Source organism: Vombatus ursinus, unplaced genomic scaffold (genome assembly GCF_900497805.2).
Source record: "Vombatus ursinus unplaced genomic scaffold, bare-nosed wombat genome assembly UNPS02014782.1, whole genome shotgun sequence".
Classification (NCBI taxonomy): domain Eukaryota; kingdom Metazoa; phylum Chordata; class Mammalia; order Diprotodontia; family Vombatidae; genus Vombatus; species Vombatus ursinus.
This window is the reverse complement of record NW_020954560.1, coordinates 6,766,876-6,778,124: the sequence shown is the minus strand read 5'-3', so window position 1 is coordinate 6,778,124 and position 11,249 is coordinate 6,766,876. Positions and strand designations below refer to the sequence as shown.

The following is an 11,249-nucleotide window of genomic DNA, read 5'->3' as shown; positions in this document are numbered from 1 at the left end:
TCACTTTGATGCAACGTCTCCACAGACAGCAAATCGGAGACGTAAAAAGGAAGCCCCGCCCCTTCTGCGACTTCGAACCACGTGACCCTACGTCTAGGTGAGGTGCTAGAATTTTAGCTCTCTTCCCAGCATGCTCCGCGAGAAGCGGGAATCCGGGGGGTCAGAGGTCAAAGCCGCCTCAGCTGAGTCTTTATTCCTTTTCCCTCTAGGTACCTATTTTTTTCCTTCCCCCCAGTCTTCCCCAGCACCTGATAAAATGACTGCGGGGGCAGCAGGTTTGTAGCAAATTCTTTCTATGGTCGCAGCCCCAAAGAGCTGGGCCACCTAGCGGGGAGCCCCGTTAGATTCGTATCAGGACAAAACGATCAGACACAAAGTGGAATTTAGTCTCGCTTCGCGGAGCCCGCGTTTCTGCTTCCGGGCATTTCCATCCCCTGTAGAGGTGCCTTGGCAGGATGAGGGGGTGGGGGTAGGGAGAGAGACCCTACCTTCAGGGCTTAGTTGTAGCTTAAAGGGACTTGGCTCCTCGTGGCCACATGAAGTTGCAGAGGAAACGTGTAACATAAATGGGGTATGGCAGTTGTTTGTAGATTTTTAACATCATTTTTAAAAATTTTGAGTTGCCAGTTCCCTCTCTCCCCAGTCCCTCACCCAGCCATTAAGAAGCAAACAATACTATGCCAATTATACATGTGAAATCATGCAAAACATTTCCATGTTGCCATGTTGCAAAGAAAAAAGTAAAAATAAGAAAGTATGCTTTTGTCTGCACTCAGTGCATCAGTTCTCTGGATGTAGATAGCATTTTTTTTTCTGGAATTCTTTGGAATTGAAAGACTTCTATGGTTAAGCATGTTATGTTGAAGGAAAAAAGTAATCTTGTTATCAGTTTGATAGAATTCTGACCCCATTCTGCCTCAGATTAAATAATAAAACCAGGAATTACGTACTTCCTCCCCACTCAACAAAACAAGACTCAACCAAGCTGAATATGCAAAGCCATGTTGTGCACAGCTCCCTTTAGGTTCAAAGGACTCTACAAATACTGCATCGAGCAATTCCTATAGAGAACATCCATTCGTACTTTCATAGTTTGACTACTCTGACCTCCTGTCTTTTAGACCTTCTAGTGGGTGACATGCCCCCTGGGCACTCAAGAAACACAGGCTGAGAATTTTCCTCCCACTGTAAGTGGCAGAGCCAAAAAAGTCAAACCCATAGCCAGATCTTGTGCCTTCAGATCCAGTTCCCTTTCTACCACACAACGTTTGAAAGGGTATTCATTCAACATTGTGCCAACTGTGCAGAGCATGGTTCTGGGCTCCAGGTGAGAAGAGGGCAGTGCAACATAGAGTTCTTATGTAAGGCAAGAAAGATATTTGAAGGAAGGATACACACAGTGCAGGAGGCTGGGCTTGAAACAAGTGATACAGTGGAAAGAATGCTGGGCTTGAAACAAGAGATCCTGGGTTTAAACTTTGCCTTTTAGTTCTACCTATGTGTTTAAACCTCAATTTCCTCATTTGTAGAATGAGGAAATTAGACTAACCAAACTCAGGTTTTTTTCCACTCCAGAAGCTATGATCTTTTCTTTTTTTTTTTTAATTTTTAGGCAGTTGGAGTTAAGTGACTTGCCCAGGGTCACGCAGCTAGTAAGTGTCAAGTATTTGGGCTGAGGCCAGATTTGAACTCAGGTTGTCCTGACTTCAGGGCCCGTGCTCTATTCACTGAGCCACCTAGCTGCCCCTATTTTTTTTTTTTTTTTTGGGGGGGTGGTGAGGCAATTGGGATTAAGTGACTTGCCCAGAGTCACATAGCTAGTGTTATGTGTCTGAGGCAGGATTTGAACTCAGGTCCTCCTGATTTCAAGGCCAGAGCTCTATCCACTGTGCCACCTAGCTGCCCCTAGCTATGATCTTAAAAGTCAGGCTTCAGACATTCCTTGGCACAAGTACTTTGTATTTGAATAAAGTAAAACACTTTGCAACAGCATGTGACTTTTATTCCATTCAAAGAAAAAAAATCTGACCTTTTAAATGTTTTTATTCTTTGAAACATTATAAAATCTGTAAACAACTTTTTATACAAATCTTGAGCAATTCTGCTGTCACAGACGTACCCACGATCCATAGTACTTTACAAAAATACAATACAACAGTCCAAGGAATCATCCTCAGTTTATAGGCGTAAAGTTGGACCCCATCCCTGAGGCAGGGGGTCTCCTCACAGAGGGACCAACAGGCCCCAGCCTGCTCTATTTAGCTTAGTTTATTTCTTCCCCCGCCCTCACACCCACCATTTTATCAATACTCCATTTTCCCATCAGAGATTCCTTTGGGAATAGAGAGGGGCGAAGTTCTAGAAGGGAACAACTAGACAGATGTTCAGTCTAACAGGGGCCCTGTTGGGATGGGATACTTACTGTATGCTTCAAAGCAGATAATAGGGCTTCTCTCTAGGCCCAGATTATAGGAGTTAACGTTACACAGCATCAGCCGTTGAGTGTTTTATACAGGTAGAAGTACCTGGTTAGGCTGTGAAGGCAGATCCTAATTTGCCAGAAAAACAGAACAAAATAACCAACACAAGCTCATTGCTTGTGAGAATAGCAATAAAATTTATTCTAACAGACTAAGATTTTGTTAAGTTTGAATAAATATGTTTGTGCCGGTTAAATACATCCATATTGGATGGAGATTCCAGAGTCTGAAAATTAAACATAGTGTTACTAAATGCCACTGATCAGTCTCTCTATCCAAAGACTAGCACTGCTTTGGGTACCAAGGGTCCAGGTAGGTCAGTGGTATGACCCTAGAATGAGGTTACATTCTCATGAGGTTCAGCTCTTCTATAGCAAAAAACACAAGGTTTAAGGAGAAGCCCAAATTTTGTGTCATTCTGCTGGGTACAGAGTCCCTTGTCCTGACGGCTAGAAAGTGGCACTGGTTCATTTTAGTTTGATAGGAAACATCTCTAATAACCATAATCTCATGGGACTGAATACCCATGTGTCTGGAGGAATGGACTGCAAGATGCCTATCCTATAAGTAAAAAGTGTCGAAAAGTAGGACTTTACCCATTGGAGTGGGGTCCCACAAAAAAAAGAACATCAGGAAAAAACATGAAGATAATATTTAGCTTGGGCCAATCATCCCAACATAGCAAAGCTGCCATAGATCAGTTAAGGACATTTTCCCACCTTTCCCACTTACCCTAAAATTTAGTATGAGTCTCATGCTCACCTAATGTGTTCATTTTAACTGAACGTTAACAAGACTTTCTTGAGAAAAACAAATTCCCTATAGTCCAAGCACCAGAGAATGAGCCTAAATATTAAGAAGCAGAACTGTTTTCTTTCCAAAAAAATTGGATATGAAATGAAGACTACATAGGTTTCAGACTGCCCTCAACAATTATGCAGATTCCTAAGCCAGTATCTGGGTAAAATCCTTAGACTGACTGCTTCCTTGAATCTTTTAAGCTTTTCCAAGGATTCTATAGAATCCTAGTCAGTACATCCTGGCACCTGGACCTGGATAGCATTTCCTGTTCCATTTTAGGTATAGAAACTCAGGTTTTCATTTCTTCTGCAGAAACTTCATTTTATTTCCTAAAGGGAGAAAGTAAGCACAGCATACTCTTAAATCACTCATTTATATTCACTATACATTATAAGGCTAATATTTTATTCACTGTTACTCAGTTCTGCCAAGTCCAGAGGTAAACCTGTCTGTGTCTGTCAGTTGATCTGTATTCTTAGAACACAAATTCCAATATTTACCCAACTAAAGCACAGAATCAGCATTTTAGACCTGAAAGATCCTTGTAAATTCAAGGATTCTTAACCTGGGTCAGTGAAATTATTTTTCCAAATATTTAGATAACTTTTTTTTGTAAAAAGCTATACATAATTGTTTTCTTTTGTAATTTTATGCATTTAAAAACATTCTGAAAAGGGGTCCGTAGGTTTCACCAGATTACCAAAGGTATCCATGACAAAAAAGGTTAACAACCCCTACTTTAGAAGGGAAGGGGGAAGGGAACAAGCATTTATAGTGCCTACTATATGCCAGGCACTATGCTAAGCTCTTTGACCTCTTTAGTTTATCTAGTGTGTTCTCTTGTTTTATAAAGGAAACCAAGACCCAAAGAAGTTCAGTGACTTAAAGTACATCTAATTAGTACAGAGGGACATATATTCCAAAGCCAAATAAAAATTATTTTTAGGGGGGAAGGGATAGGAGTGGTTTGGTATTTTGGTTTGTCAGTTCCATGTATGTTATTCCATAGACGGAGATAATTAAGAATTGACTATAAGCAACTTGGAATCTGAAAATAATATTGTTTAGATCTGGAGACTGAGCTAAGATTCCTCTAGAAGCAAGAATTCCTATTCTGTGCTAGGTCCCTTCTATACTCATCTTTTAGTTTGTAAGGTAGAGCAAGAGTCTGAAGAAAAAAAAATAACTCACCAAGACTTCGAAGAATCTTGTTCACCCCACTGGGTTCAGACTCTGGAATTGCTTCCAAGTACTGAAAGGCCCGGACTTCAAACAGGCCTATGAGGGAAATTCATACTGTTGAAACCAACTTACATCCAAACACTGACCTAATGCAGGAGAACTTAATTACCTTTCTTTGGACAAGCTAGATAATTAAAAATCAGGCCTCTCCCCTAGAGCCAAATGAACCTCATACCATACAACCTCAGTTTTAGGCTAATGCAAGAATTAGCCTTGGGCTTCTCTACTACTCTGGTTTGAATATTTTCATGTTTCATGAATAGCTGTGCCAAAAAGTTTAAACAGTTTTCTAGTAATGGATCTTACTCTGCTTCACTAGGCTGGTCCTTAGAGCTGTGCAGTTTATCAATGACCCAAGTACACTAAAAGCCTTGGAGTAGGATCTGCTAGGGATTAGAGTCTGCTGGCATACCCTTCAAGAACCCTGAATCAATCAAGAACCCCATGCCATGATGGGGTACTGTAGTAGGACATTAGGTGAATATAAGTCTCTGTAGAAGATTTACGAGAAAACAGACAAAAATCACACAGGATAGGAAGGGTTTGTTGGTGGAAGGAATACTCTTATTGTAATATTTTTTAAAATAGTGATTTGATCAGTGTAGATCTTCCTTTCACCAACACAGATCACAATAATAAATGGTCTTCAGAAGTTGTGACCAAAAGAATTAATTATCTGGTAACCAATATTGGAGAGGTAATGAGCCATGGGGACAGCTAGTAGTACGGTGGGTAAGAGTGCTGGGCCTGGACTCAGAAAGACTTTTCCTGAGTTCAAATTTGACCTTAGACATTTACGAGCCGTACGACCGGGGCAAGTCACTTAACCCTGTTTGCCCCAGTTTCCTTGTCTGTAAAATGAGCTGGAGAAGAAAATGGCAAACTATTCCAGTATCTTTGCCAAGAAAACCCCAAATAGGGTCAACAAAGAGTCAGACATGACTGAAACAACTAAATAACAACAACAATAACAATGAGCCTCTCTAAACTCAGCTAGACTAAATCTCACGACGTATTTACAGTACTTTGCTAGGCCTGTATTCAAAACCCTTTAAGTATGCCACAATGAGATATTAGAATAAGACTTCAGTGGAGGAAAGAAAGCTTATCAACTCTTTCAAATACGCTAAGAAAGAGACTTTATATGTGCAGACTAACCTTTAACCCCACTCTTCCGAAGTTCTCTGTCCTGGATGAAGCCAGCAAACATTTGTGTCTCCATGAACAGATCCAGGAAGTGACGAACACTACGAGAGGTATGAGACTTTCGGAATGGCTCCCTCTGGAATACACGTTCTCCACGTTCTGTCACAGTCATGTTCAAAGAATAATGTCCCACCAGCTCCACAAAGAATCTGACAAAAGCTTCAGATACCAGGGTGTTGAGTGTCACATCTACTGCAAAATATAAAACAAGTGGATTTTTTTTGTGCTATGTGGATACAGAAATGGTTCTTGGTCAGGGTAGATAGTATATAGGTCCTGCTAAGAAGTAGCTATTAGAAGACCTAGGAGCAAGCTGTATAAGTTCTGATTTCCCTAAATCAAATCTAGAAGAGATAGCAGTCAGATTCCTTGAATAAGTACCCACTGCTTTATTTCCCAGCAATTTTGTGGTTGAATCTTGCAACCTGCTACCCCTGAAACTGCTCTCTCAAAAGTCATCAATGACTCCTAGCCAAATCTTTTTTATGGTGCTCATCTGTGCTTCATGACACTATTGATCATCTCATTCTTGAAGCTCTCCTCATTGCTTTCTCTCCTAGTTCTTTTCCTACCACTCCTGTTTTCTTTCTCTTCCTGGCCTTACAGTCGCCTGTAAGGAAAACATGTTGTGAACCACTTGAAAGTGCTAAATAAACATGAATTAACTATTATAATAGCTCCCTAACTACCTATCATACAATGCTCAAACTATTTAATTTGGCATTGAAGATCCTATCAGCTGACCCTAAATTATGTGTCCTCCTTTTCCCATTATTCTCAAAGGATTAAATGTCAAAAAGTCAAAATAATTGTCATGAACCCTCTGCTTTTACTATCATCCATTATGGTAAAAAAAATTAAAAAACAAAATTATTCCCCTAGATTATAAGTCCAATGAGAGCTGGAACTAAGTAAGTCTTAATCATCCTTATATATTCCACAGTGGCTTTGTACCCAGTAGGTGATCCATGCCCTCTCACAGTTTATCCATTCAGTTTTGGGACTCCATTCTGGAGCCAAGCTATCTTTATTAGTGGGTGTCAAATGAAAACTCACCTAATCTCATCATACCTAGCCGGCCTTAGGCCATTTATCATTCCATCCAGCAATCCACCAGAACACCATACCTTACCCTACCTCTTTCACCTCTTACTCTGAGTCAGTCAATAAACAAGCATTTATTAAATGCCTGCTATGTGTCAGGTACTAAGATTACTGCCAGAGATACAAAAAAAGGCAAAAATACAGTCGCTGCTCTCAAAGAACTTACGGGAGAAGACATGCAAACAACTATGTACAAATTAAATATATATGAAAAACTGGAGAAAATTTCAGAGTGAATGGTCTATAGCATTAAGAAGGAATGGGAAAAGCTTCTTATAAAAGACAGGATTTCAGTTGGGACCTAAGAGAAGCCAGGAGATGGAGCTGTTCTTCAAGAGAGAGAGTTTTGGGGGCAAGTAGAACAACCAGTGAAAAGGCCTAGAATGAGTATCTTTCTCTAGGAAGAGGAAGGAGGTCAGTGTCACCAGATCCTAATGTATGTATTGGGGGGGAGGTGAGGAATGTCTAAGAAGACTGGAAAGATAGGAGGGGGCCAGGTTATACAGGACTTTGAATATCAGAGTCCCTGGAATTTATTAAATGGTGACTTTGTTGAACCTGCTCTTTAGGAAGATCCGATTTAACAACTGAATGGAGGATGGAGTGGAGTGGGGAGAGGTTTGAGGCAGAGAGGTAAATCAGTAAGTTATCACAATAGGCTAGGGCCTGTACCAGGGTGATGGCAATGCCAAAGGAGAGAAGAGGTCAACATGAGAGATATCGTAAAGGTAGAATCAACATAACTTGGCAGCGGATTGGATACTGGGAGTGAGAAACTGAACGTGACTGGGAGGATGGTAGTGCCTGTGATAGTAACAGGAGGCAATAATCAAATTAGTACTACCATCATTACTGGAAAGGTTCTGACAATCTACTGCTCTATGCCTCCTTTCACAATTTCTCTGACTTCCTACACCAAATTCCTCCTTCCTGGCCACTACCACCCTATGTGTCCTCTATTTTCCTATTAAAATGTAAGCTCTCTAAGAGCTAGGATGGTCTCACTTTTCCCTTTGCATCCCCAGGATCTAGCACAGTGCCTAGCATACAGTAGTCTTTTAATAAGTGGCTCCTTAATTGCTGAATGAATAGGATGCATTCCCCATCCTGTTTGCTAACCCAAATCCTACACTTTAAAGACAAGTTCAAGTCCCTGCCTACTCTGGAGAAGCCTTCTTTGATTATACCAATCCACAATGACCTTTTCATTCCCTGAATTTGTTTAACCCTTTAAGCCCACCCCACAATCTGGCCCTAAGTTTTGTGCTACTTCTTATGGTTCTCCAGTTGTTTCATGTAATATACATCTTTTATTTAACATTTCAGCTTCACAGTAACTTCTTCAGTGGCATGGCCTCTGTCTTTTTGTATCCTTTGACATATTGAATAGGGTGAAAAGGTTTGATTAAGTAAGCAGTAACTAAACACCAATTGACTTGGAGTCACAGAATCATAGGATCTAGTCAACACATTTTCTTGTACCTTGTGGAGAACTCTGCTCTTGAGCCAAGATTTCATTTCGTTCTTCCAAAATCTGCACTAGAGCAGCCTGGAGTTTCGGTGGTAGAATTTCATCTTCATCAGAAACCTAAACAGATAGTAGTAGGGTTGTGCATGGATTTATAGATTGGCACTCAAACACTCATGATTGAGACCCAGAAAAAGCAGTGTTTTTTATTCTTAGCTATATGGAAGACTATTTCTCCTAAACAGAGCAGATTTAAAACCAAAATATGACATAACAACCACTAATGTCAATCAGAAAAATCACCCAGTAAGATCACGTAGTTTTTACTTTGTAAATAAGCTTCCATCTTCAAGTGTCATGATGTCATAAGAAAGTTGTTCTCCAGTGAATGATGCTAAACTCTGAAATGCTGGTTGGTTTTAAAATTGAGCTAGAACTGTTAAGTAATGCTCAGACTTTGTTTTATGCACTGTCAAAAACCTCCATCCTGACACAAATTATGCCATGTTCGGTAGGCTGACATTAATTCATCCGCACTTAGAGAAAGGTAGTGCAAGGAGCAGCTCTCTTCTTGAAGATGGTATTTACACTAAAGCTTTCTTCCTTGTTTGGGTTAGATTCCTGCAAAGCAGCCCCATTTTCTCAAACTAGCTTTGTATGATGGGCCATAACTCTTAAGGTTACTCATTGCAAATAAAACTGAGTATGTGGAGTACCTCAAAGTCTGAGTCAGTTCCTCTGAGAAAATTAGTTTTTCTGTAAAAGTTCTATTGAAAGTTGTCTCCCCAAACATTATTATGTAATCTCCTTCTGTGTCACTCACCTCTTGCAAGAACTTGTCTGCACAGAGATCAACAATCAGCACCTATTGGAGAAAGGCGTCAGGCAGGTTAAACTGAGTCATTCACATAAAATTTGCAGAATCAAGAAGAGGGTTGTGGTTTTTACAAACAGTGGGAACAGTTTTCATGAAAGTGACTCAAAGCTCTGGCCTATTGAAAAATCCACCTGGGATATTTCTTGGGTTTTGAGCCTGTTTCCTTTTCAGCAGGCCATCCTATTCATGTAACACAAAAACAAGTTTGACTTGCTGTAGTAAATATGACACGATGTGGTACTTACCTGTGTTACAATATTCTTAGATTAGTATAATTTCTTTTTCAATTGTGGGAAGAACATACTAAGAATTTTTACGTGTTGGACATTAAACTATCATTCCCCCTTATCCGTCCACCCCTTACCTCTTCAACGGGCAGATCCTGGAGTAATGGTAAGGAGCAGGACAGGATGCCGATAAGAAACGGGGTGGGTGAGCACACAATGTCAATCATGGAGACTGGCAAGACTGGGATGTAGGTATGCTGCCAGGTGAAGGGATACAGTGTGGCTACCACAGCATGGCCACATTTAGACAAAGTGCTGGCCAGAGAAGAAAGTAAACAGTGTCTTACAGAAAGATTCACAGAAGCCCAGGCAAGTATGACATAAAAAGTGAAGTTACAGTTTACTTCTTATTCTCACGGATCCATTCCTAATTTCTCATTTTTAATTGTGAGTTAAATTCAATTACACTTGAATTTAAATAAATTGTTTCAAATTAATTGAATTTATAATGGAATTCTCAATTTTAATTATAAATTAAATTCAAAATTAGTTTTATTTTAAATTGTAGACTCTTCTCTATCATTAAACCTGTAGTAAATTTATATGCTCAGAGAATGCAAACTAATTTAAACTGCCTAAACAAAATCAACTAGAAAGCCATGTCGACTGCAAAAAGAGAGACTGTCCAAGTCAAACCTAAATGACTTCTGTATTATTCATTATTTTGGATCACCTAGTTCTCAAATACTTTAATTAGCTTGATCAACTATATATAAATATTTTAATAAGATGCCCAAATTAAAGAAAAAGAATAAAGCAAAAGAGAAGTGTAAAGTCAAGTATTATATTAATATCCTACCTCAAACTGTTGGCAACAAATATAACCCTTCGTTCCAAAAGGAGTGAGGCACACACTCGGATGAGTTGACATACACTTAGACATTTAAATAGGCACTCAAAATCAACATGTTCAAGCCGAGAATCCAGTGGTCGGCAGAGTTCAATTGACTGTGAAGATAAGAAGATGTTGGAAGAGATAATGCAAAAACATTCTAATTTTACTATATCTACGTCTATCAATAATACAAGAGATGAATGTCTCCTGAAAGGCTTCCTGCCTTAGCCCTACAATCCACTACTTTAAATTCCTGCTCTAAATCCATCTCCCTTCTGACAACCAGGCCTCGATACAATTTTCATTTTCCATACTAAATCATTACGTTATTTAAAAAACCTATAGAAATATGGAAGAGTACTACTGCTTTCTTGGGTCTAGGGTTATGCCGTCTCAGAGATCAGTGAAGACATTTAGCTGCTCGAACAACATCCTGTATCTCTCCTTCACAGCCAATCTCTTGGAAAAAGCCATCTCCGCTTTTTGCCTCCACTTTCTCACTCACTTCTCAGCCACTTGTAACATAATTTCCAACTCCTACTACACTGATTCCAAGTTACTAACAATTACCTGCTAAATCTGAGAGCCTTTTTCTCAGTCTTCATTCTTGATCTCTGCAGTTTTGCGCAATCATCTCCTCCCTCCTGTATGCTCTCCTTCCCCAAATTCCAAAACATTACTCTCTTTTAGTTCTTTCCCTTTATCTGTCAGACCATTCCTCCTCTTTGCTGTAGCAATCAATATACCACAACCTAAACTGGCTATCCCCCAAGGCTCTGTCTGAGGCCCTCTTTTTTCTCTACCTTCTTCCCCAGTGACCTTATCCAGTTACATGGGTATTTAATGATCATCTCTGCACTGAAGATTAATATATATCCAGTCCTCATTTCTCTCCTGAACTCTGGTCCCACATTACCAGTTGCCTTCTGCTTATCACCTGCCTAATAGG

The 11,249-nt window shown here is 39.8% G+C and overlaps 1 protein-coding gene across 2 annotated transcripts in view; it reads right to left on the bottom strand.

Moving 5' to 3' along the window:
* Nucleotides 1–2,025: 2,025 nt before the first annotated feature.
* Nucleotides 2,026–11,249, bottom strand: part of DENND2C (DENN domain containing 2C) — an 84,606-nt gene continuing 75,382 nt past the window's right edge. The window contains exons 13-19 of one of the 2 annotated variants that reach the window (XM_027866783.1): nt 10,265–10,413; nt 9,543–9,720; nt 9,125–9,166; nt 8,316–8,421; nt 5,682–5,921; nt 4,473–4,559; nt 2,026–3,610 (exon numbers count right to left, since the gene is read on the bottom strand). In XM_027866783.1, coding sequence (XP_027722584.1) covers nt 3,579–3,610; nt 4,473–4,559; nt 5,682–5,921; nt 8,316–8,421; nt 9,125–9,166; nt 9,543–9,720; nt 10,265–10,413 — 834 coding nt within the window. In that variant the 3' untranslated portion in view covers nt 2,026–3,578. The remainder of the gene's footprint in view (nt 3,611–4,472; nt 4,560–5,681; nt 5,922–8,315; nt 8,422–9,124; nt 9,167–9,542; nt 9,721–10,264; nt 10,414–11,249) is intronic. The other variant, XM_027866784.1, reaches the window with a different exon arrangement.